Here is a 25,953-nt window from a genome sequence, read left to right on the forward strand (position 1 = left end):
ACAGTCCTGGGTCAAGGGGAGTCACTGGCCCGGAGCTGTTTCAGTGCACGGGAACCGGGGGTCGGTGGGGGGTGGGGGGGTGGGGGAGGCGAGGCCGTTGCTGGGGGGAGGCTGGCGCGGGGGCGGGAGAGGAGGGGGGAGGGGGACCGTCGCGGGGGGGAGGCCGCCCCAGAGGTGGGGCGCCAGGCCGGAGCCTCAGTCACGACTCCCCGAGGGCCAGGGGTTGAGGCGGCAGCAGCGGGGGCAACGTCCCTCGTAGACCAGAACGTCGCAGACCGGGGAGCGCTGGCCGCGGGGCCAACCGGCGGGCCGGTCGCGGGGCCAGCCGGGGCACAGCCGGTAGGCCTCCAGGTCGCAGATGAGCTCCACCACCTCGTCGACCGTGGTGAGGCGGGACGGGTGGTTGGTGTAGAGCTCGTGGGTGGGGGGCACCGGGGCATCCTGCACCACGACGCGGAAGAAGAGGCCCGGCTGGATGTGGATGACGGCGGCGGCCACGGTGGACAGGGCCGAGCGCTGCACGAGCTGCAGGTTGGGCCCGCGGGGCGGCAGCACCTCCCAGTGAGCGGGCAGCGGCAGCTCGTTCAGCTCCAGCAGGAACTCGCGCAGCAGGCTGTCCAGCCCCCCGGGCCCCGTGGCCGCGGCCCCGCCCAGACTGTAGATCTCCATGATCTGCGGGGGGGGGGGGGAGGAGGGCAGAGCGGCTGGGGGCGGCGGGAGGGCGGCGAACCCCGGGACCCCAGGCTACCCCTGCACAGCTCCCCACCCTGCTTTTCTACCACTCACCACCGGTGCGCCTGACTCCTCCTCTTCCTCCTCCTCTTCCTCCTCCTCTTCTTCTTCCTCTTCCTCCTCCTCTTCCACCTCACCTCCATCGCTTTCCCCCACAAAGTTGTCTTCTCCCTTTGAGGGCCTCTGGGGGCCATTCGCTGCCTGCACGAGAGCAACGAGAGAGTTAATAGGAATCCCGGGACCCGGGCGCGGAGATTATCTTATCCCTTCGTCCACAGTTCCGGCCCGGCAAGGCAGTCGGAAAGCACCCACCTCCCGCCTCCCCGACGCACCTCGGAGCCTGGCGGGAGCTGAACCCTGAACCCGAAACCTGACTCCAAGAGGCGGAGTGATGCGCCCCGCCGCCACAGACGTACCTTGAGGGGGAGGCCGAGAAAAGGGCCGACGGGGGCCGGGGCGGCGGCGGCTCCGGGGACCCAGTCCCCGGGGCTTTCCGCTTTCTCCTGCTTCACCCGGGGGGATGCGATGAGCACCTCCAGCCCGGGAACCTCATACTCCTGTGGGGCAGGAAGAGGACGGCGATGGGGAGGGGTTCCTTCTAGGCCTCCCAGTGCAAGATGATGATGCCGAGTGGGCAGGGGGTGCTCCGAGTGGGCCAATTAGACAACACCTCGTTATTACTATCATGATTATATTATTAGAAGCATAGTGGTATTTGTCAAGCACTGTACTAAGCACTGGAGTAGATACAAGATCGTCAGATCAGACACAGTCCCGTTCCCTCCTGGGGCTCACGGTCTAAGGGAGAGGGAGAATGGGTATTTCATTACCATTTTGCAGATGAGGAAACTGAGGCCCAGAAAAGTTAAGTGCCTTGCCCCAAGTCACACTGCAGCCAACTGGCAAAGCCGGGATTAGCAGTCAGGTCTCCTGACTCCCAGATTTGTGTTCTTTTACCTAGACCAGGCTGCCTGTTCACTCTCTGACTTCTTCAGAGTCTAATCATTCCTCTTGTTTTCCCTCCAAATTCCTCCTAAACCAGGCCCCAGTCTCTCCAGCAATTCTCACGGGAGGGTTACGTGACCCCTCGAGCGTGCACGAGAAGCAGCACGGCCTAATGGAGCGCATGCAGTCCTTGTGAGTCTGGAGACATGGGTTCTAATCCCAGATCTGCCATTTGCCTGCTGTGTGACCTGGGGTGAGCTGCTTAACATCTCTGCTGTGCCTGCTTCTTCCGCTGTAAAAAAGAGGATAGGATACCTGTTGTCCCTCCCCCGCAGGCTGCGAGCCTCAGGTAGGACAGGGACTGTGTCTCATCTGCTTAAACCGTGTCTACCCTGGTGCTTCGTACAGTGCTCAACAGATGGAAAGTGCTTATTATTAATAAAGGACTGTAGTGCCTCAGATGCTCATCTGAGATCCCCAGCCCCCAAAGATTCCGGAAGAAGGTGTCTGGGCCCTTCCGAATTGTTTTTTGGTGGGGCTCACGAGCTCTGGCCCCCTGGGAGGGTGACCCAAACCTGGGCAGAACTCCTTTTCCCACTCAGATTCCATGAGGTCCTGGGGCTGTGGTGGCTTTTCCCACGCTGCCTTGCTCAGCTCCTTCCACCCTCTCTATCCCTGCTTCTGGCAGGGCTTGGTCCCCCCACCGGACCCACAGTCGGCTCTCTACCCCGCCCCTCAGATGACCCGTCCCGCCCAAATTTTCTCTCACCTGCCACCTTAGGGCCAACAGGTACCATCTGGTCTGACTCAGGATCCTCAGATCACTCCGCCCTGGGCCTCTTTCCCCTCACTCAGGCCAGTCCAAGGTGGCTATTTGCTTCCTGTCCTCCTACCTCCCCATGATGCCCAGCCACACTCTCCCATCACTAAGGCTCGACTCTAAATCCTACCCCGGGATGTTGCCCCAACCAACGGCTGTTGGAAATCCTGGGGCTCGGAATGGATTTCCTGCCACGCTACCCTCCCCCGCCCCTCTTCCCCTCCCCCCACCCCCCCACCCTAGAGCGGAGCAGGCAAGGGACGGGGATCGTGACCGACCTTGCACAGAGCCAGCCACGCTGGGGTGTTCGGCAAATGGGCCCCGAGAGAAGGCCGGCGGGCAGCCGGGGCACCGAGCACGAGGCAGGCAGGGGGAACGCCGGGCCCCGGAGGGTGGACCTGCGGCACGTTGCTCACCTCTAAGAGGATCCGACGGGGAGCGTGGAGAGGAGAGCCCTCCTGCTTGGTGCTAGGCACGAGCACGGGGAAGCCCTCAACACCCTCCTGCTCCTGCAGGAACACCAGGTCGGTGCCCGGGGGCAGCACGAGGCTGGCGCCTGTCTCCTCCTTCAGCAGCACTGTGGCCCCCTGCACCAGTTCCTTCTCCTGGGGGAGGATGGGGCTGGGGTCAAAGTTAGCTCGGGGGGGAGAACAGGGACATGGATGAGAAAAATGGCCAAGCTGGCCCAAGGTCCGCGCAGGGAGAGGGTGGGACCGGGATCGGGTGACAGTCAGAGCACCTTTCTTTGGGCACCCAGGGGGGTCTGGGCCTAGACCCTCCCCCTCCTAGGGGAGGGGTGCGCCAGCCCTCCACGCGCTCCTCCTCGGTGGGGGCGTGCCCAGGACGAGGGTGGTGGGGAGAGGGGAGTTACCTCAGGCTTGTTGCTGCTCAGTGCCTCTGGGACCCGGGTCCGGCGGCCCCTCGGCTTGGTCCGGCCCGGTCGGCGGGCACGATTGGCAAAGATGCCCTTCCTGCGGCGTGGCCGGCGCGGAGGCAGGGCTAGGATGCCTCCCTCCAACATGGGGCTGCCCCACACCGCCGGCAGTAGCCGCTTCTGTGGGGAGAGAGGAGAGGGGTGGCTGAGCCCATACTCTCTGGCCCTTCGGCAGCCCTGCCCCCCACACAGCTCCGCAAACTCCGGTGGGGTGGGGGGGAGGTCCGGTGGCCTCTGGAAAAATTCCAGGGATGAATGAAACTGGAGCAGAATGGGGCTAAACAGTTTCACCCCAGAAGAACATGAGCTTAAACTTTCAGAGGACCAGAGAGGGGGCAGCTGGACAATCCTCCTCTCCCCCCGGAACCGGCTCCCCAAGCAGATCCTCACACCGAGGGCATTTCCCTCACTTCCACCACAGAGACACCACAGTCCCTGTGGCTGGCCCGACTGTCCGGCCCAGCCCGGACTCCCACCGGGTTCAGAAAGGAGAGGGAGGGGAAATGAGAACCTTTCTGGGCCCTACACATCGCTGGAGGGATGGGGGCGGGGAGGGGGGCAGGGCGGCCCTTCCCACAGGCGACCCCTGGGCCGCCTGAAAGTCACCCAAAGAGTCCCAAGGAGCAAGGGAAGACCAACCATAGCAAACTGCAGACACTGCCTCCATCGGCATTTCTGACGCTTCTGGTTGCTGCCGCCAAACTTGGGCTTGTCTTGGCAGAAGTCGCACTGGCCGCAGTCCCCCTTGCGCACGCAAGCCGGGCACACCCCACACTTTCGGCTCTGCCGACGGCTTGAGCAGCGCTGGCAGGGGGGCAAGAGGGAGGGGGGAAGGGTCAGATGCGCCCGGCCAGGAAGTGGACGCTGGGGCCGGCCAGGCAGTAGGGCCGGCGTCGGTCCCCAGAAGGTCCAGGTTGCCGGCCGGGCCGGCCTACTAGCCCCAAACCACCATTCACATCCTCGGATTCTCTAACCCTTGAGAGCTCAGGGGACAGCTTCGGGGGGAGCCCTTAGCAAGAAGTTCCCTCAGACTAAGAGGAGGAAGAGGTAGAAGAGGGCCGGTCGTGCAGAACCAGGGGGCATAAACCCCACAACAGCCTGGTCCTGGGCAGATGGCCCAGGCACATAGGCAGGCAGGCAGACACGCACCCCAAGCACCTACTCAGAGAATTTCTCTCACACAAACTCACTTTAAGGTCCCAGGGCCCCTCACCCCTCACCTCCCCGCCACCCGCCCCGGTCTCAACCTGCTCCATACCAAGCCTTAAGGTTCGAGTCATACAACTTGCTACCTGGACTTCCCCGACACTCAGTCCCCTGGCCTCAAACGCATACCAACATTCACATCGAGGCTTGGCCACATTTAGCCTTGGGCCCGAATTAGGAGGAACTGACAGAATGCCAAACCCTGTCCTCTTCCTGACTTCCCTGTCACTGTGGACAGCACGACCATCCTCCCGTCTCACAGGCCCGCAACCTCGGTGTCATCCTCGACTCGGCTCTCTCATTCACCCCACACATCCAATCCGTCACCAACGCCTGCCGGTCTCACCTTTACAATATCGCCAAGATCCGCCCTCTCCTCTCCGTCCAAACGGCTATCGGGCTGGTACAAGCTCTCATAATATCCCGGCTGGATTACTGTGTCAGCCTTCTCTCTGATCTCCCTTCCTCCTGTCTCTCCCCACTCCAGTCTATTCTTCATTCCGCTGCCCGGATCATCTTCCTACAGAAACGCTCTGGGCATGTCACTCCCCTCCTTAAAAACCTCCAGTGGTTGCCTATCAACCTCCGCACGAAACAAAAACTCCTCACTCTTGGCTTCAAGGCTCTCCATCCCCTTGCCCCTCCTACCTCACCTCCCTTTTCTCTTTCTACTTGCCACCCCATACGCTCTGCTTCTCTGCCGCTCACCTCCACACTGTCCCCCGTTGGCACCTATCCTGCCGTCGACCCTTGGCCCACATCCTACCTCTGTCCTGGAATGCCCTCTCTCACCTCTGCCAAACTAGCTCTCTTCCCCTCTTCAAAGCCCTACTGAGAGCTCACCTCCTCCAAGAGACCTTCCCAGACTGAGCTACCCCCTTTTCCCTCTGCTCCTTCCCCTTTCCCCCTTCCCCCTCCTCAGCTAAGCCCCCTTTCCCTCTGCTCCTCCCCCTCTCCCTTCCCCTCAGCCCTGTGCTCATTTGTATATATTTTTTATTACCCTATTTATTTTGTTAATGAGGTGTCCATCCCCTTGATTCTATTTATCGTGATTACGTTGTCTTGTTTTTATCCGTCTGTCTCCCCAGATTAGACTGTGAGCCCGTCATTGGGCGGGGATTGTCTCTATCTGTTGCCGAATTGTATTCCAAGCGCTTAGTACAGTGCTCTGCACACAGTAAGCGCTCAATAAATACTATTAAATGAATGAATATGCCCACACTGTGGACTCTGTGCCCTTAGGAGGTCAGTGTCAAAATAGCTGCCCTCTCGTTGCTTCACCCAGGCAAGCCCTGGGGGCGACCTTTGGGGTTAAACCAACGAAGGAAGGTTGAGAAAGGCGGGAGATTCTGCCAGGGGGCACGACTGGAAGCAATGACAGCATTCTGGCTGGTCTTCGCCAAGCTCCGCCCCCGGCACTTTCCAAAATCAGAGGTGGAGACTGAGGGAAGGAGAGGACGGGAACGGTACCAGGGATGATGCAGACGAGCATCTGCAGTGCCAGTCGCTTGACGGGAAAGGCCACGGGGATTGGAGGGGGGGAGGAGAAGGGTTGGGGGCCGGGGGGAGGGCGCGTCGGACTCGTCAGGGCTGGAAGACGGCGCGCCGGAGCACCGAGGGATCGGGATGGGAACCGGCAATCGGGGAACCGGGAACAGGTCCAACTGGGTCCTCTGGCCACCCCAGCCTCTGAGCCCATTTCCCAGACCCAAAGCCTCACTGCTCGGCTGCCCCGGGGCCAGGGGTGGGAGGGACAGGGGTTAGTTATTAACTCACCAGCTGGAGGCCCAACCGGGCACAGGGTAAAGGGCACTCCTGTGGAAGAGAAGAGAAGAGGAGGGGAAAGGGTCTCCTAGAGCCAGCCACTCAGGCGCTGACTAAAATATTACAGTCTACACAGAGCCAGAGAGGAAAGTCTTCAGGAAGGAAGGTGGGCTCCCCCAGACAGCTGTCATTAGAATAGGTAGAGGGGAGGAGGGGCCCCCGGCCCTGTCAGTTTCCATTCCAGGGGCCAGGGCAGTCAGTGGGAACCCTGGCTCTGTGCTTTAAGGGAAGTGAGGCTGGGAGTCAGATGTGCTCTGCACCCAGGCCTGCTGCTTCCAAGCTAGGTCCCTGCCCCGTTCTTCAGTTCCCCGCCTAGAATACAGAACCTTGCTGGTTACCTAAACTCCCCCTGCCCCCCATTCCCAAGGAACTCTGGGAGGAGACAACCTTCGAGGAAAAGTCCAGACCCGTAAAGGGCACCCTCCCCAGCGCACGGAGAGGGAGAGGGGCGCCTAAGAGCCCCCCTGGAGTGAGGCACTTTGATATTCCCGAGCATCCCCCTGCAGCCCAAAGAGCCCACGCCAGCCCAGCCAGGGAGCCAGCCCAGCCGGTCAGCCAGCCGACCTCCCACCCCCTCACACACCGGTAGCTTGATGGAGGAAGCGGCCCAGCCAGAGGGACAGAACCTCGGGGCAGAACAAGCCACAGTGAGCGAGCGAGCAAGCTCCGCAAACAGTTGGGAGGAAGCTCACCAGCTCTGAGAGGCTGTGGGGACCTGGAGGAGGACGGGCCCTCCGGGCCACAATCTTCTGCTCTTTTACTTTGCTCCGGGGTCTCCGCTGCAAAAAATGGGAAGCGGGGGGCGGGGGGGTGGGGAAGAGAACACAATGGGGTTTGGAGGAGGGGGAAAGAGTCCTGGAGTCAGGTGGGATGAGGAACCAATAGCTTTCCTCAGGTTCAACTGGAAGCCTACTGTCCCGTCTATCTTTACATACAAACCCTCCTCTTGCCCAGGTCCAAATCCACCTGGGCTCCACTCAGGAATGCCTCAAGCGGCCAGGGTGCAGGAACAGAGAGGAGGAGGCTGCAACGTTACCCTGACCCTTTTGAAGACTGTTCGCTGGAGACTCTGGCCCAGCTGGAGGCGGGGAGGTGGCTATTCTAGTCACCAGCCTGCGTCTTTCCCATACGCAGAGGCTGTCTTGGCTCTAGAGGAAGTCACTGTCAGGGCCAGCCTACTAGGAATCCCCACTGGACCCCCAGCCTTTACCTTCCACACCTCAGGGCCAGCCTACAAGGAATTCGCGCCGGACCCTCCGCACCTCCCTCCCATTCGAAGGGCCTGGCACAACGCTCCAGAAACATGCCCCGAACGGAATGAAAGAGAACCATCCCTAGCCCAAGGCATCTCCTTTCGCTCCTCTGCACTCCAGGCAGGGAACGATGTGCCCGGGGAAGGCCAGAGCCTGGCCGGAACGGCAAGACCCTCTCCTCGACCTTCCCAGACAGGAGAGGGGTGATCAGAGTCCCCACAGCTCCTGGACAGGGGAGGGGACGCACACTCCGCCCGCACTTACTTTGAGTCGGGCTGTGGGGACACTGCCCAGGTCAGGAGACGGCTTCCACTTCTGCAAAGAGAAGGAGCAGAGGCAGGAGAAGAAGAGAGAGTCAGCATCGCACATACGGCGGGGAGTGGCGAGGCCCAGCTGTTCTCAGAGGCCCCAGGTCTGAAGGGGCAAGGTCTCAGGGAACAGCTGCCGGCCCCCACAACTGAGCCCAGAGGCCCTAGCGCTTGGGATTCCCCGCCTCCAGATCTAAAGTCCAGCATCGGGGGCTGCAGAGGCCCTATTCCCCAACAGTACCCTTTGGCCCCGAAAGGAGGCCCCAGCTCGGCAAGGCGGTCGAACGGGACCGGGGTCTGGGTGAGCCCGAGGGACTCCGAGCGCATTCCCACAGATGGGACTCTGTCAAAATTATTGGCAGGAGTCAAACAAAACAAAGAGGCCTAGGCGGATCTAGAGTCTTTCGCAAAATTAACACCCCTTCCATGGGCCAAAAAAGCACCTGGGAAGAGAGACCAGGCAAAGCGGCAACCTCGACTCTCCAACAACCAATAACAAACCCGTCAACACCTTGAGGGGCTCCTCTCCCCACCGGTGGCTTCTCCCCATGCTAACCCTTGGGCTCTGTAAAGGCGAGACCCCTTATTTGGGGCCCTGGATGGAGCCCAGCACAGGGCCTGAGGTTTTCCCCCAACTCCTTATCCCCAAAACTCCCCAGTCCTCCGCTGTCCACCTCGGCTCTGACACTGCGGAATTAGCACGAGGAGCGAGGGTCGGCTGCTCAACGGAATTCACTTCCCAGCTGTCCCAAGCAAATCTGCCAAACGGGCCAGATAATGAATGAGTTTAGTGACCACAGTGCATTTCACAGTGAACCCACAGATTCCGGAGAGACAGAACCAAGACAGATGCCCCAGTCCCCCCGGCCCCAACCGGGGCTTGGGCTCCTTGTGCGACAAATGAATCGCCTCTCCAATCGGTGAGAGTCCTTAAAGGCAGTTGAGGAAAACTGAGGAGCAGCCGGGGAGAGATGGGAAGGAAGAAAGGGGAGAGCCTCAGAGAACAAGCAGCTCAAACCCTTCACCTCATCCACTACGCACACTCCCTGCCCCGCCAGCCTCCGATCCAGAGCGCAGGGACACCGGCCGGTGGCTGAGGTCCAGAGATCCCTTCTCTTCTTTCCCTCCCCCGGCCTCCCCCTGCCCTCCCACCCAAGTCCCCGCCCCGGCCAGACAGACAAGGAGGAGACGCCGGCATGCTGCCCACGGCGGGGACAAAAACAGACAGACCACACGGCAATGGGAGACGAGGAGCGCGGGCCAGCCACACCACGCACACGCACACACAGGGTGGCACCGGAACACCGAGGAGATGGGATCGGTCTTCATGAGATGGGGGTGAGCGGGTTCACTTACGTGTGGGGGCAGGGGCCCCCTGGGTCCTTAGTGTCGTTAGGACACTGCCCCCAGCTTTCAAACCAGACATTTTGAGTTTAAAATCCACTCACTGCTGTAGCTGCCGCCGCCGCCGTGCCTCTCTGCCGGCCCCGGGCCTTCGGAGGAGCACCCTCCTGACAGCCAGAGCAAGAGGGAGAGAGATGAGCCGCGGTGGGGAACGGGCAGGGGCTCACAAGAGGGGAAGCAGAAACGGGAAGAGGAGGAAGATGACGAGGAGGGAGGCGAGGAGGAGGAGGAGGAGGAGAAGGAAGAGGAGAGGAGGGAGATGACAGCCCCTAGAGCTGCCCCATCTTTGACCAGCTTTGAAATACCCCCTAGGGTGGGGCCTCAGGCGCCCTTTCCCTCCCGCATGCATTCGTGCAGGGGCTCTACTGAGCTTCTCTCTCCACCCAACTCCTCTTCTGACCGAGTTGGGAACTGTGGATTTTCAGGGCCTGCCCCACCCCCTCTTAGGAGGAGTTGGGGGTGGGCTTAAAGCAGACCAGACCGGGCCTCGGTTCCCGGCAAAGAGTGCTCTAGACGGGGTCAGAAGATGCATCTGGAGCGGCGGACACCGTCACCTGGCCACGGAGGACCAGGGCAGAGGTCCAAAGCCCGGATTCCCACCTAAATTCCAATTGGTCCATGCTCGTCTGCCCGGCCCCGCCTCCCCTCACCCTCACGGGCAGACGTCTGGTCTTTCCCAGCCCACCGGCATGCCAGCTCAGAGTCACTCACTGTCACCGTAGGGAGTCTTGTCCGGCGCCGAGCCCGGCCCCTCAGGGGCTTTGCAGGGGGCCCATCCTGACAGCAGAACGGAGAGTTGGAAGGCACGTCAGGCAAAAGGAACCAGAGCAGGGCAGAAACTGAACCTGGACCCAGAGCCAGGCATGGATCTGGTCGGGAGAGCTCGACCCGAGGCTGTCCAGCGGCCCCCCGAGGGAGCCGGGAAAGGGAAGGAGGCCCGGTCTCCACCCACCCAGGCAAACCGGCCTCTGTTGCAGCCCTCTTAACTGGCCTCCCCCCCCGGGGGAAAGGGCCGTCATTCCTCTCCAGCAGGAAAAGGGCCCGAGGCCCGCGGGGACCGGCTCCCCGAGACGTGACAGGCTTAGAGACCAGACGGGGAGAGAGCGACTCACTGCAGGAGGAGCTGCTGCTGGGGCCTCGGCTGGGGTCCGGTGACGGCGTTTGGTTGGGCCTTTAGGGTTCGAGGCAGGCACCCCATTCTGATAGCGGGGAGGGAGGGGGAGGGAGAGAGAGAGTGCGAGAGAGAGGGAGGGAGGGAGAGAGAGCGAGAGAGAGGGAGGGAGAAAAAGACCCAGAGGAAAAGAGAGAGGAGAGAGAGAGAAGGGAATCATCAAGTAAGAAAAGGCCAGGCCAAGAGAGCATAGTGGGCATGGGACCGGGTTGGCACACATCCCCAAAAGAACAAGCCAGTGGGTGCAGATACAAACACTATAAAGGATCTACTCAAGTAATGCGCCGTGGGCCACTCCATTCAGTCTCACACATTGAGCAACAGCTGGGCAGACACAAGCAGAGCAAGCTAGGTGGGCACGTACATGCGTGCAGGAATGTATGTGTATATCCATACACACACACACACTCACACACTCACTCACTCTCTCTCCCCTCCCCTCAACCCCAACCCACCAAAGGCCCTGGAGCCTTTCAGGTGCAGAAACACCCCACAACAAACTGGATTTAAATCAAGCACTGCGTCGCAAGCTTCGGCTTAATATCAACCCAGTCCTTGTGGCTCCACACCAGATCCAGGGAGCGAATGCCCATCGACTCTGAAGAAGGACTTGGTGGGCAAGTCACCAGGGCTGTTTGGCTGAAGAGAGCTTTACCCCTCAGGCCCAAGGAACTGTTCCTCCCAAACCCTCTGGCCTCACAGGACAAGAAACACCACCCTGATGTGGCACTGCCAACCCAAGCATTCACGAGGCAGACCAAGACCGGAGAGGCTTCGCCTGGTCAGCTCTGGGAAGTTGGAGAGGGTATCCTCTCTGCCACTGAAGGCAGTTCCCAGGAGGGGGTTCGACCAGCTCCCGTCAACTAAATGCCTTCCGCTCACCCTCGACACCAGGACCCCTGATCCACATCCCCGCCCGACTTCCCACAAAGAGTCTGACCCCCCAGAATACACCACAGCTGCCATCCCTGCCTACAACCGTATCCACATCCCGGAAGGCTCGCTTACACCTGAGCAAGGTGACTTCTTGGGAACCCAGTGAAAAGAGGGAGTTGGGGGGGAAAGAACAGGTGAAAGGAATGCTGGGAGAAGAGGCCCAACGGCCACATTAGAGCTTTTTACCAGGAGCTTCTTGGAGGTTATGCCTTTTGAGCCAGCCGCTAACCGTTTCTAGAAGAGAAGAGATGCTATCAGCCACAGCGGAACAGACCCTCGAACCTTTCCCCGTCCCTGACCCGCAGGCCTCTCTCTGTCCCACCGCGGTTCAGTATCAGGGTGGAGCCGGCGAGTCCTCCACTCTATCGGGGTGGCCTGAGATCCAAATGGGGCCGAGACCGAGACCTTTCCGGCCCCGGAGCCTCTCGGTTAAGGGAACGCAGGGGAGGTGACCGCGGGGGAGGTTCCGGGCCTCCGGGTGGAAGCGGCTCAGGGCAGGCGGGGTGGGTGGCGGTAGCTGAGGGTACCTCGGCCCAGAAACGCAGTGACCCTCAGGCTCTTTTCAAAGTGCAGATGAAACTGCTTGGGCAGCTGCCCACGGCCCTAACCGCACGGAACAATGGATCTATTCTGGCGGTAGCTGTTCATCGAGAAAATGGTGGGACGGGAGGAGGACGAGGGAGAGGGAATGAGGAAGGAGGGAGCGTCGTGACAGCTGCGAGCAAGATCTACGCCTGGGGAAGGAGACCCTGACCAAGGCTAGCAATCCATGCCTACCAAGGCTAATGTGATAAATCTACCTATGGCCGAGGACGGTGGGGGCGGGGAGATCGGGAGCGGGGAGATGGGAAATTGAATCGAAAGGCAGGAATGGTGTGCGACAAGGGGACCTGAGCACGGGAAAAGGGAGACCAGAGTCCATTTGGAGGAGCAGAAGTCGGCTCTGCAGATCTGGGAAAGTCCAGGAAAAGGCAGCCTTTTAGCGCCCTCTCTGGGCTGCGATGAGGTAGTAAGCGGCACCCCAACCCTCGCTCCCTTTCTCCCTGGGCCTCCCTCACCTTAAGGCAGCGGCGCTGGAGGCATTTCCACTGGCGCTTGAGCCCGGGCTTGAGTTTGCGAAGGCAGATCTGGCAAGTGCCACAGTCTTCCTTGGTCTGGCAGCCCTGGCAGACGCCACAACCGAAGCCCTGGGCGGGGAAGGGAGGCAGGCAGGTGTTGCTCAACTGCCTCCGCTCCACTACCGTAGTAGAGACAGGGCAGGCCCGCTCCCCGTCCCCGACGGCCGCCACTCTACCTAAGCCCTACCTGGGTCCCTCTGGAGGGCTGCCGCCTCCAGCTCGGGGGGGGGGGGGGGGGGGGGGGGGGGGGGGCGCGACAGAGCCCAGGGGGTCGCAAGGGGGAGGGCCGCTAGGAGGCCGGGCCTCAACGAGGAAAGGGGCGGCCGCGGCGGGCCGGGAGCCGTTCGCTTACTCGCTTGATGATCTTGAGGCAGCGGCGCCGGACACACTTGCAGACGAGCTGGGATTCGGGGTTGTGAAGGCGCAGGACGCAGGGAGGGCAGGAGCCGCAGTCCTCGGTCTCCTGGCAAGCTTCGCAGGCCCCGCAGCCCACCCGCTACGGAAGCGAGAGAGAGAGAAAGAGAGAGCGCCAGCGAGGGGGGTGCCATCAGCTCCACAGGTTCTCCTCAGCAGAATATCTAGCCGATCACTCCAGCCCCATAGGGGTGCTGAAAATGCCTGTGTTACTTTCCACAACCCTCCCGCCAGGCTCCTTCCTCGGACACCCTGCCCCATCCCGTTCCCTTTCGGGCCCCAAGAATCTAAGGCCCAGGGAGCCAACCCCCATCCAAGATGAGGAAGCCGAGAATGGGCGCCCTGCACCTCCGCTCCTCATTCAAGAGCTCTTCCGTTTTACGTCCCTCAGGTCTCCAGCTGCCCCAGGGCTCCTCCCTGCCCTTCCTGCAACTAAGCCCTGGCCTCTTTCCTGTTCCCTGCCACCCAAATCCTCTGGGAAAGGCCCACTCCTCCCATGACAAGGAACCTGGGGAGAGGCACGGCAGGACAGAGGGATGCATACCTTGAACATCCTCTGCTCCCGGTTGAAGGCATTCCTCTGGGCTGAAGGAGAAACGGGCAGTGTGAAGGCCATGGGACAGCAGGGATCTCCGAGCTCCGGCTCCTCCCGCAACCCCACCGGCTCTACAGTGAGGACCCATCGGCCCGTCAGGAACATGTGGAGGAAGAGTCAGCAGGAAAGGAGAGCTGCTCACCCAATGTCCCACTCCAACTCTGACCACAAGAGGATAAAACCAATCCCAAATGGCAACCCCTTCTCTAGAACTCCCTCCCTTGTCCTAATGCCACTCTGGCTTCATCCAGTCTCAATCATACACGGGAGACAGCTGTCAGGGACAGATGAGGGGAGAGAGAGAGAAAGGGGGGGGGGGGGCATACAGACACACAGAGATGGAAGGACCCAGAGAAGCAATGAGGGAGAAAAGAAGATGGGCCCAGTCACAAAAAGACTAAGATGGGGCAATGGTTCGGCTCCAGGACTTGACTCAGCCAAGGAGATCAGTCCTTGTTCTGTACTGGGGTCCTGGTTGCCCCTGGCCACACCTACCTCGGCATTCTGAACACAGAGACTTGAAGCGCCGATTGCGATCGATGTTGCCTCTTGAGAACCAAGTTCTGCAGTTTTCACAGCGTCTGGGACAGAGACGGCCCGGGAGAATTAGGATCCCGCCACCTCGGTCGGGGGGAGGGCCGCAACTTGGAAGACAGCCCTGGCCCTAGATGGCTCGGTCCAGTACCCTCCAGACAACACGGGGAAGAGTGAAGTGGTCCTAGACTCAGGGGACAGCTGGCCCACAAGGAACAATGCCCAGGGAAAAATTATCTAGAAGCCCACGGGCCTTCTCCTGCCAGCTCCCTAACCTTCTTCCTAGGGAGACTCAGCTTTTTCCTACACATAAAAGAGTAGAGCCAGAAGCCCCAAGTTTAGGGGCTCAGGACAATAAACCAGGATGCTGCCACCCAGCCTCTGAGCTGCTCTTAGGACGGAAATTCTCTCAGAAACCTCAATGCCCTAACTGAGCCTGAAGGCCCATCCAGTACAGAATTTTGTTTCTCCAAGTAGCACCCAAAAGGATGCTGGGATTAACATGGCACAATGGCTCTCTCGCATCCAAAGGCCTGGTTAAAGATGCACTGTCTAACCTTTCCCTCTACTAAACCACCACAGACCATCTAGGTTCTCATTTACCCAAACGCTTCTCTAACTTTTGTGACACTTTCCGCTTGCCGAATTTCCTGCAGGAACAAACGTTACACACTTAATGGCCGCTGAGTGCGGAAATGTTCCCTTGAGGGTCTTGAATCTACCAACTCCAAACTTCAGGATAATAATAATAACAATGATGGCATTTGTTAAGCACTGTTCAAAGCGCTGGGGGGGGAAACAAGGTGATCAGGTTGTCCCACGTGGTGCTCCCAGTCTTGATCCCCATTTTACAGATAAGGGAACTGAGGCACAGGGAAGTTAAGTGACTTGCCCAAAGTCACATAGCTGACAAGCGGTGGAGCCGGGATTAGAACCCATGACCTCTGACTCCCAAGCCTGGGCTCTTTCCATTGAGCCACGCTGCTTCCCTATGCCCCCGGGCCCGCGGCTTTGGGATTTGGCAAAGGCACAAGGGGATCGGGCGAGAAAATGTGCAAAGCTCAGTGCAAATCACTACCACTACTGCAAAGCAACTCAAAAGCATGTCCTGCAGGCTGGGGGTGGGGGGCGGCAGGCATTCCTTCCTCTTAATCCCTAGGGCCTGGGCAATGCACCCCACAAAGTGCAAGGGACTAGAACAAATCCCTAGATTTTTAGAGACACCTAGATTTTTAGAGATACCGTGTACAACCCATTCTCAGCCTGGCACTCAAACCAGCGATACACTCCTATTGGCGGCAACGTCTTCTCTGAACTGTAGGACATCTCTGTAGGGAGAGGGGTCCTGATCTTCGCCCGCGTCATCATTTAGTAGACTTCAAAAATGACCCAGTGCACTTCGGCCAGCTTCTGGAGATTCTGGGCTGGGCATGTGGGAGGGAGGGAGGCTGGGTAGGTGGGGGCCGAAACAATTGTCCAGCTTCAAACGCCTGAGGTTTGGTGACCAGAGGGTCGAAATGGCAGTCGCCGCCCCCACTCCGGGTACTCCCTCAGGAATGCTGTGCAGCTGTTTCCCTGTACAAGTGACCGGCCCCGCCGCCCCCCACCACCCCCGGCCAGGAACTTGACTCACAAAATCAGAGTGTCTGGTGTATCCACAACTGGAGGCTCGGGTGTATCCACAACTGGAGGCTCGGGAGTCTCCTGAGGAGCAGGGGCTGCTGGGGGTTCGAGCAGTGGCTTCTTGAGCTCCACCTCATTGCTGCCCTCCTCTTCCTCAGCTTTGGGCAGCCGTTTCTTCCCCTTCCGGGAGGGGGGATCCTGGGCTGGAGAGGGCTGGGCCTGAGGGGAAAATGGCATTTAGGGAGAGGTGAGTCCAACCTGGAGAGAAACCCAGGTGACTCCCTGGAGAGTTCCCTCCCTCCTCTCAAAGGACCTGGGGTCGGGACAGGAACAACAAGTCCTGGAGGAACAAAACTCTTCTTGCAGGAATAAGGATCTGGATTCTAGTGAGCCAGCCTATGGGGAAAGCATTGGGTTTGGGATGAAAGAAGAGGAAAGCCAAGGCAGGCGCTCCTTAGAGCTCCCTGGCTCCTTAGAGCCAAGGACAATGGGACCAACCTGAGCTCCAGAGGGGGCAGGTCCTGCCTCCAGCCTGCCTCGGGGAAGCCCACATCCTCCCTCTCCCAGAGACCCGGAGATCGAACCTTGACATCCGGGGAGAGAACGACGCCATTCTTGAAGTCGAAGAGGCTGAGGTCTTGGTCCGGGCCCAAGAACCGGGTCAGCTCAATCTTGCTGCGGAACCGCTCTCCAGTGGGGCTGCAGAGAGATGCACCACTCAATCCCAACCACCCCCCCGAATCAGATGGGCTGCCCAAACTAGAGAAGGGCAGGCACTTGGGAGGCAATGAGGGAGAAGGGAAAGCAGAAGAAAGGAAAAGATGCCTCCTTTTTAATCAACGCACCGTCGGGGGAGTCCATTGCGGGTGATCCCCGTGGTGCGAGGATCTCAGGGCCTCCAAGGAGATTTGGGACCAGGGCAGATTTGTAGTCCCCAATTCCCTATCTACCCTGGCTGCTGGGGGTGATGGCTTCCCAAGACCCTCCCAAAAAGCTTGGCTGGTTGGGGGGGCGGGAAGGGATAGTTACTGGCTGCCGAGTGCTCGGTAGTCTTACAACCAGAGAGTCATTTGGCTCTTTTCCCAAAAGTCATGAAGACCGGGTGGAGAGGAGCATCCAGGGCCTGCTCTGCGCTGCTCAGAAGGCGATAATTACTGTGTGGAGGCCTGGGGGGATGGATGCTGCCAGGGGAGGAGTCGAGCAGTTTGGTTTTTGTCTCCTGTGAGATCCTAAAATCTGAGAATCTCTTTCGGTTAGTTAATCCTCCGAAAGGGAGCACTCCCAGGAAGGGTGGCTCGGGGGCCCGCGAGGTGGCACGCTCCCCCGCCCCCTGACGCAGTGGATGGGGCAGGCAGGGATGGAGCCATTTCTACAGCTCTGCAGAGGGTTCCGCCCAGCCAGGTCACTACCTGGCCGGGATAGGCAAAAGGATGTTGCCCAACTCATTCGCCTCTCCCAGAAGCTGTGTGGCCTAAGGGAAAGAGGTGATCCCCTGGGAGACCTGGGAGACGGGAGACCCAGGTTCCGGTCTGTCGTGAGCCCTCTGGCAAGTGCCTCAACTTCCCTGTCTGTTTAGTGGGGTTTAAAAACACCCGTCTTCCCTCCCTCTCAGACTTTGAGCCCCGTGTGGTGCAGGGACTGTGTCCAATCCGACGATCTTAGAGATCCCCCTTAACGAGGGGCTCGGCCCATTGTAAGCCCTTAGTAGATACCGTCATCGTCGGAACCACATGCTTCTCACCAGGGAAGGCTTTTGGGTGGTGACCACCCTTTTCCTCTTTAACTGGGGCACCTGGGGCTGATCCGCATGAGCCCGACAGGAGGATAGTTCGGAGACTCTCTGCTCCACCGCACTCTCCCTTCCTGACAAACCCCCCCCTCAACTCAGATCAGCCAGGGTGAAGCCTGGATTAGCCAAGATGCCTCCCCTGAGCTGTCTGAAGTGCCTGGCTGCGTTGTTTGGGCCAGGAGACCCCCTGCCCAGCTGTTTCACTGGGCAGCCGCATGGGCAACACCAGTGCCACAGAGGTATTCTTTTCTGGCTTTGTTAGGTGCTTATTATGCTCCAGGCACGGTACTGGCCCTGAGGTATATGCAAGCTAACGGGTTGGATACAGTCCATGTCCCAGGTGGGGATCGCAGTCAACCCCTATTTTACAGATGAGGTGAGGCCCAGAAAAGCGTGATTTGCCCAAGGTCACACAGCAGATGAGGGGCAGAGGTGAGATTAGAACCCAAGTCTATGCACTAGGGCCCTCTGCCTCTCAGCGCTCCGACACCCAGAGCTGCCTGCCCTACCCACCCCCACCCCCCAGCCTTTGGTGCTAGCCAACTGTTTGATTCCCGCATCCATTTCCTCTCCAGCTGCCACCGCGCGGGTTTCGCCGGCGGAAGCTTCGTCGCCCCGATCCCTTGGCAGCGCCGGCCTCCCCCACTGACTCCGACAGAGCCCCGTGGCCCAGCTGACTTCGGGGCTCTCGCAGCGGGTGGAGCCGGAGAGGGGATCTGCAACGTGGGAGAGAGGTACTCCCCGACTCTGCGGGATTCCAAGCTGCAGCGCCAGGCGGGGGAGGAGCTGAGGCCCACGGGCACGTGTAAAGACTTAGGCATTCCAACTTCTTAAGAACGCCTCTCAGTCCCGGATCGGATGGTGGAACGGCTCCAGGAAGTTTCCGTTCCCGGCCTGCCCACTCCTGCCGGGATGGTTACCTCTGGTAATAGGTGTCCGTGCGGCCACAGGTGGCTCCTGACTTGCGGAAGGATTCTCGGCGCTTCCAGCCGGGGCCCAGCGCGGGGCAATCCATCCAGTCCTCAACCATGGGTCCCGGAGGGAGAGGAGCCATCTAGGCCGAGGGGGCGGGGGGGTGGGAGGAGGAGCAAAAGGAGGAGGAAGATGACTGGGTGAGCCGGAGGGTGCTCACTACCACCCCCCTGACCCTCCTGACTCCCGTTCCCCCCTCACCCGCCCCCCACCAGATCCAGTCCTCCTTCCCCTGCTAAGCCCGACAAGTACTAGGCCCGGCTGCAGGACCAGGCACTGACTGGGGAGGGAAGGGAGGAGCGACGCTGCTCTTCGGTCCAGATCTCCCCGCCTCGCCCCGTGGCTGGGCGGGTGGGTGGGCGCAGGGGTAGAGAAGGAGAAGCTGGGTGTTTCCGGGATCCCATGGTTGAACGGGTTGGGGCAACCTACTCAACCTAATCATTGAAACCAGGAGTTTTGCTTTTTGGTGGGGTTTTTTTTTATGGTATGTGTTAAGCGCTGCCTATGCGCCAGGCACTGTCCTAAGCGCTGGGGTGGATACAGCACGGCGTAGTGAACAGACAGCACGGGCCTGGGAGTCAGAAGGCCATGCGTTCTAATTCCGGCTCCACCAGCTGTCAGCTGTGTGATCTTGGGCGAGCCGCTTCGCTTCTCTGTGCCTTTCATTCAATAGTATTTATTCAATAGCATTTATTGAGCGCTTACTATGTGCAGAGCACTGTACTAAGCGCTTGGAATGAACAAGTCAGCAACAGATACAGTCCCTGCCGTTTGACGGGCTTACAGTCTAATCGGGGGATTAGATAACTGTGCCTCAGTTATCTCCTCTGTCAAATGGCGATTAAAACTGTGAGCCCCACATGGAACGGGGACTATATCCCAACCCCATCTGCTGGTATCCACCCCAGCACTTAGTACAGTGCCTGGCACATAGTAAGTTCTTAACGAATACCACAATTATTATTATTATACAAGTTAATCGGGATGGACACGGTCCCTGTCTCACACGGGGCTCACGGTTTTAATCCCCATTTTACAGATGAGATAATTGAGGGAAAGAGAAGTTGGGTCACAGAACAGACAAGTGGCATAACCGGGGTTAGAACCCAGGTCCTCCTGACTCCCAGGCCCATGCTTGATCCACTAGGCCATGCTGCTTCTCCCAGGAGTTCTGCTGCTCAGTTCCCCTGAACCGGTCCAAAAGTAGCATTCCTGATAGTCAGGGTTCCTGGAAAGAAGGAACAGGAAATCGCGTGCGTCCAATCTCACCCCAGCAAGGAGAGCACCTTTCTGGATAAGCCTCCGGCCCAGAGACCGTTGCCTGGGCACCCATCCTCGAGAGGGCCGGCAATGCCAAGAGAAGAGGGAAAGAAACCCAGCTCGCGTCTTTCAATGCCTTATCAGTTAAGAAAAGCCTTTGCTAGCCTGACTCCTGTGGTGGGAGGGGCAGGGGACTGAAATCCTGACAACCTCTTGAAACTTCTTCTAATCAGAGGCTTCAAAATGCTCCTGAACAGAGGTCCCGGCCCTCCCCACTAGCCTTGATAGCGGAGGACAGGGGAGAAGTTAACGGGGAGAACCTCCCGTTTGGCTTGGGTGAGGGCTCCGAGACAAAAACCTGCTGCAACGGCCAACACGGTCCGCCCCGTCCAGGAAGACTGCCTGCTCAAGCCCAGTGCGGGGTCGGAAACCCCCACCGAGCCCCACAGGTGTGGGCCGCCTCCCACTGGGCCAAACCTGGACCAAAGCTCCTTGCAGGCAGGGAATCAATCTACTAACTCTGCTAGACTGTACGCCCCCAGGCACTGAATTCAGAGTTCAATAAATACCCACTGATTGCTGGATAGATAGTATTGACATTTAGTAAGGGCTTACGATGTGTGAAGCACTCGACTAAGAACCCAATCATCCCTAAATCCTGCCAATTCTTCCTCCAAAACATTTCCCAGCTCTGCACCCTCCCACCCCACCGGGAAGACCACCACCTTAGTTCCAGGGCAAAAACAACAACAATAATAACGGTATTTAATAATAATGGTATTTCTTAAGCCCTTACGATGTGCCAGGCACTGTTCTAAGGGCTGGGGTAGATACAAGGTAATCAGGTTGTCCCACATGGGTCTCACGGTCTTAATCCCCATTTTACAGATGAGGTAACTGAGGCAAAGTTAAGTGACTTGCCCAAAGTCACACAGCTAAGTGGTGGAGCCGGATTAGAACCCACGACCTCTGATTCCCACGCCCCAAGCCCGGGCTCTTTCCGCTGAGCCACGCTGTTGTTATTTGTTATGCGTTTACTATGTGTCAAGCACTGTTCTAAATACTGGGGCAGAGACAAGCTAATCAGGTTGGACAAAGTCACCGCCCACAAGGGGTTCACGTCTTCATCCTCATTCTACAGATGAGGTAACTCAGGCTCAGAAGTGAAATGACTTGCCCAAGGTCACAAAGCAGACAGGTGGCAGAGCCGGGATTAGAACCTGGGTCCTTCTGACTTCCAGGCCCGTGCTCTAGCCACTTGGCTAGGCTGCTTACCGTGATCACAGCGTGGCCACCCTGAGGGTCTCCTTGCCTCTGGCCTCACCCCACTGCTCTCCCTCTCCCTGACCCCCAGGCCCGTGCTCTGGCTCCGAGACTCCAAAACCAGCAATGCCGGGCCGAACGATCAATCACTCAATCAATGGTGTTTACTGAGTGCTTTCTCACATCAAATAAAAAATCCCTTGAAGCTTCTCACGAGTTTTCTCCACCTTAGGTATCATCTCTCTTCACCCACTGTACACTCCAGTCCCCACTGCTGGTGGCTCCAAACAATCAATGGTATTTATTGAGTGCTTACTGTGTTCTGAGGACTGTACTAAGCGCTGAGGATAAAATAATACAAATGAGTTGGTAGACACGATCCCCACCTACAAGGAGCTCACAGACTACAAGCACCCCAAGCTCCCTTTCTTACTGTAATAACAATAACTGTGTCCATTCATTCAATCATATTTATTGAGCACTTACTGTGTGCAGAGCACTGTAGTAAGCGCTTGGAAAGTACAATTCGGCAACTGTTGTATTCAAGTGCTTATTCTGTGCCAAGCACTGTTCTAAGCGCTGGGGTTGGATAATCGGGTCGGACACAGGCCCTGTTCCACATAGGGCTCACAGTCTTAATCCCCATTTTACAGATGAGGGAACTGAGAAGTTAAGTGACTGGCCCAAGTTCACCCAGCAGCCAACCCGCAGAGCCAAGATTAGAACCCAGGTCCTTCTGGCTCCCAGGCCCATGCTCTATCCACTGGGCCACACTGCTTCTCCACTCTACCCTGCTCTCATCTCGTCCACCGCCAACCCCTCGCTCACCCCGTCACTCTCCCCCTTCGCTCTGTGTCCAGATCCCTTTCCTACAAAAAAAGTTCTGTACGCATTTCCCCATGCCTGAAAAGCCTCCAATGTTGTCCATCCCTCTCGGCCTCAAACAGAAACTTCTCGCCTTCAGCTTTAAGGCACTCAATCAGCTCTCTTCTTACTTCACTCATCTGCTACTACCCAAACCAGCACACTATACTCCTCTAATGCCAACCTACTCCCTGTACCCTGAGCTCGTCGGTCTTGCCATCGACCCCTCGTCCACGTCCTGCCTCTGGCCTGGGACCGCCGCCCCCTTCATATCCGACAGTCCAATCTCTCTCCCCATTTCCAAGTCACAGCTCCTCCAAGAGCCCTTCCAATCAATCTTATTTATCGAGTGCTTTCTGTGTGCAGGGCACTACAATGAGCACTTGGGAGAGTACAATATAATAGAGTTGGCGGACACGGTTCGCCGCCCACAACGAGCTTACGGCCTAGAGGACGGCAAGCTTTCCTGACTGACCCCTCATTTCCCCATCCTACTGGTCCTCCCTCCTGTGTCACCTATGCACTTGGGTAAGTTCTTCTTCACCCCCGGCCCCATCTCCTTATACTCTTCAGCTTCCCCTATTTGAAATGTATTTTAACATCTGACCTCCTCACCCCCTCGTCCTTCCCCCAGAGTGTAAACTCCTTGAGGGCAGGACTCTCCGTCTGCCTGACTTCCCTGTCCTGACTGAAATGTACAAACGTCTTCTTCGGCTCTGAGTCTTGAGCACACTGGGCTCACTGGCCGGTCCCCCTAATCGGGCAGAAGAGCCAAGCCCGCTGGTTCGATACTCTGTTAAACAGGAGGCCTGTGTTGTCGCGAAGTGGCCCATCTTTTTGAATCAGCGTGGTCTAGTGGAAAGAACACAGGCCTGGGACCTGGGTTCTGATCCCCGCTCCGCCACGCGCCAGCCGGGCCAGTCACAACTTCCTTGAGCCTCGGTTTCCTCATCTTACTCTGTGAACGCCATGTGGGAAAGGGACCGTCCCATCTGGTTAAGTGCTTCATACTGTGCTTGTCGCAAGGCGTTTAACATACACCACGGCTGTCCTTACCATTATCGTTTATAATGAACCGTGGCGTTTGTTAAGCGCTTACTACGTGCCGGGCACTGAACTAAGTGCCGGGGTGGAAACAAGCCAGTCGGATTGGACACGGTCCCTGTCCCGTGTGACCCTCGGAGATCTCCAATCCCCATTTTACAGATGAGTTGTAACTGAGGCCCAGAGAAGTGCCTGGGCCAGGGCCACGCAGCGGACAAGCGGCGGAGCTTCTGACTCCCAGGCCCGTGCTCCGGCCACCACGCCACGCCGTAGGAGGGAGGACGGGCTTCGACGCTCCCGTGCCAGGCCGCGCTTTCGCCGGGGAACCTATGAGAGGAGCCGAGGGGCCAAGGCCACCTAGGGCTTGGGAGCCTGTCGAGCTGGTTGTCCCGGTCCCAGCAGGGGACAGAGGGCACCCATCTCGCCTGAGGAATTAGGTGAGTAGCGTAGGGACGAGAGTCCATTCGGCTCCACCGTCCCAAGCCCCTCGCCATCGCTGGCTTATCTTCCCTTCTCCCCACTTTCGAGGAGGAGAACCCACAGCCGCCCCAACATCTTCCCACTGCAAATCCCTCTCCTTCCACCATTCGGAAAGACCCCCAGATCAGTCGCCTTCCTAGCGAGATCTCCCGGCTCCCCGCTTAGCGAAGCTCCAATTCCCCACTCAAAATCTCCTCCTTACCCAGGACTTTCCCCATCCCAGGGCGAGAAGTCACAGCCCCCTCGGGCTCTGCAGGCCCCTGCTCAGCCTGGACAAATAATGCCCCGAGGGGAACCAAAATAATAATAATAATGTTGGTATTTGTTAAGCGCTTATTATGTGCAGATCACTGTTCTAATAATAATAATAATGTTGGTATTTGTTAAGCGCTTACTATGTGCCGAGCACTGTTCTAAGCGCTGGGCGCTGAGGTAGATAGAGGGTGATCAGGTTGTCCCACGTGGGGCTCAGTTTTCATCCCCATTTTCCAGATGAGGGAACTGAGGCCCAGAGAAGTGAAATGACTTGCCCACAGTTACACAGCTGACAGGTGGCAGGGCCGGGATTCGAACCCGTGACCTCTGACTCCCCAGCCCGCGCTCTTTCCACTGAGCCCCGCTGAAACATAATAATGTCGGTATTTGTTAAGCGCTTACTAGGTGCAGAGCACTGTTCTAAGCGCCGGGGTAGATAGAGGGTGATCAGGTTGCCCCACGTGAGGCTCACCGTTTTCATCCCCATTTTCCAGATGAGGGAACCGAGGCCCAGAGAAGTGAAGTGACTTGCCCACAGTCACCCAGCTGACAAGTGGCAGGGCCGGGGTTCGAACCCGTGACCTCTGACTCCCCAGCCGGGGCTCTTTCCACTGAGCCCCGCTGAAACATCAAACTTGGGAGGAGTTAGGTCGGGGGGGGGGGGGGGGATGAAATGCTTTCAGCTCCAATGAAATGATTTTTCAGATGGGCAGCGGTAGCTGCGACCTCCAGACGATTTTAAACTCTACAGGAGGCCAGTTTGGGGGGGTCCGCCGGGCCCTGGAGGGGGGCGGGAGGAGACTCGACGCCCTCTCCTGCGGCCCCTCCTCCGCTACTGATGGCTCACCAAACACCCCCACGTAATCATGTGGGTATTTGTGAGGCGCTGACTACGTGCAGAGCACTGTTCTAAGCGCTGGGCGGGGATACGGGGTCATCGGGTGGTCGCGCTTGGGGCTCCCGGTCTCCAACCCCCATTTTCCAGAGGAGGTCACTGAGGCCCGGAGGCCCGGCCCACAGTCGCCCCCTCCCCGGCTGACAAGTGGCAGAGCTTGGATTCGAACCCATGACCTCCGACTCCGGGGGCCTTCCCCTGAGCCCCGCTGCACCACACTTGGCCTTTTCAAGATGGGGAACCACTCCCCGCTGCCTGGGGCTTTATCGCACGCCCCCCCGACGGCGCTAAGCCCTGAGCGTGGCCCTCCTCGCCCCTCGGGGCCGGGGACAAAGCCCGCACGCCAACACGGCCTCATCGACGGGGGAAGCTCGTCGCGGGCAGGGGCTGCCGCTCTCATCCCGCCCCAAGCGCTGGGGACAGCGCCGGGCAGGCGGGGGATCGATCGATCGATTTCCCCCCCCCCACGCCGGGGGTCCACGCAGGTCGAGGCCCCTTCCCTTGTCAGTCCTTCCTTCTTTATTGGGTAGGTGCAAGGACCGGCCTAAGCGCGGGGAAAGGACGGTGCGATGTCCCGGGTCCGCCCCCCCCTCTCTTTGCCCCCCGCCCCGGAGGACCGACAGGTCCCGGCGCGGGGCCTCTCACCGTGCGGGGGTCCGGGGGTCGCGCAGCCAAGGTCCGGGACTAGGGCAGCGGCGCCATGGGGGGCGGGGATGGGGGCGGAGGGGAAGGCGGGCCGGCGGGGCCGCCGCGGCGTCGTCGGACCGAAACGTGCGGCCCACGGGATCGACAGATCGACCGACAGACCGACCGACAGACCGACCGCCTCAGCCGCCGCCTCCGCTCGGCCAACGGCCGCCGTTCCCGGTCCCGCAGCTGAGGCGGGCGCCGCTGCCGGAAGCGGAAATCCGCCCCCCGCTGCACCCCGCCCGCCCGCAGGCGCTGAGGCGGAGCCGAGCCCGAGGCCCGAGCCGGGGCTTCGCCTCCACACACAGGCGGCCCTGCCCCCCCCCGCCGCCGCCGCCGCCGCCGCCGCCGCCGCCACAACAACCGCCGACCGAGGGCGGCCGAGAAGGCGCAGCACGACCGGCTCCCCCGGCACGTGACGCCCAGCCCAGCGTCCCCCCCCCGCCGCCCCCGGCACGTGACGCCCAGCTCCCCCGGCACGTGACGCCCAGCTCCCCCGGCACGTGACGCGCAGCCCGCCCTCCCTCTGTCTCCCCCCGGCACGTGACGGGGGCCTGCCCGGCCGTCACGTGGTGCGGCGCTTAGGGGAGCGCCCCGCCCCTCCTCCTTCCCTCCGCTCTGCCCCCT

At 59.4% G+C, this 25,953-nt stretch overlaps 1 protein-coding gene across 2 annotated transcripts; it reads right to left on the bottom strand.

The window, feature by feature from the left end:
- Nucleotides 1-119: 119 nt before the first annotated feature.
- On the bottom strand, nucleotides 120-25,625 carry MBD1 (methyl-CpG binding domain protein 1). 2 transcript variants are annotated; one of them, XM_029067540.2, is made up of 21 exons: nucleotides 25,285-25,625; nucleotides 18,527-18,660; nucleotides 16,402-16,516; nucleotides 15,828-16,036; nucleotides 14,156-14,241; nucleotides 13,610-13,650; nucleotides 13,004-13,147; nucleotides 12,592-12,720; nucleotides 11,720-11,767; nucleotides 10,539-10,625; nucleotides 10,138-10,203; nucleotides 9,471-9,533; nucleotides 7,979-8,029; nucleotides 7,154-7,240; nucleotides 6,414-6,452; nucleotides 4,071-4,235; nucleotides 3,369-3,551; nucleotides 2,914-3,102; nucleotides 1,149-1,289; nucleotides 787-933; nucleotides 120-672 (listed from the first exon to the last, which is right to left on the bottom strand). In XM_029067540.2, exons 2-21 carry the CDS (start codon nucleotides 18,658-18,660, stop codon nucleotides 196-198), a joined length of 2,601 nt encoding a protein of 866 aa, XP_028923373.1. In that variant the 5' UTR covers nucleotides 25,285-25,625; the 3' UTR covers nucleotides 120-195. The 2 variants fall into 2 exon arrangements, with proteins under 2 accessions (XP_028923373.1, XP_028923374.1); XM_029067541.2 differs by lacking the exons at nucleotides 9,471-9,533; nucleotides 10,138-10,203; nucleotides 10,539-10,625 and having other exon boundaries at nucleotides 25,285-25,624.
- Between the last annotated feature and the right edge of the window lie 328 nt (nucleotides 25,626-25,953).

Source organism: Ornithorhynchus anatinus, chromosome 6, assembly GCF_004115215.2.
Source record: "Ornithorhynchus anatinus isolate Pmale09 chromosome 6, mOrnAna1.pri.v4, whole genome shotgun sequence".
In the NCBI taxonomy this organism is placed as follows: Eukaryota; Metazoa; Chordata; class Mammalia; order Monotremata; family Ornithorhynchidae; genus Ornithorhynchus; species Ornithorhynchus anatinus.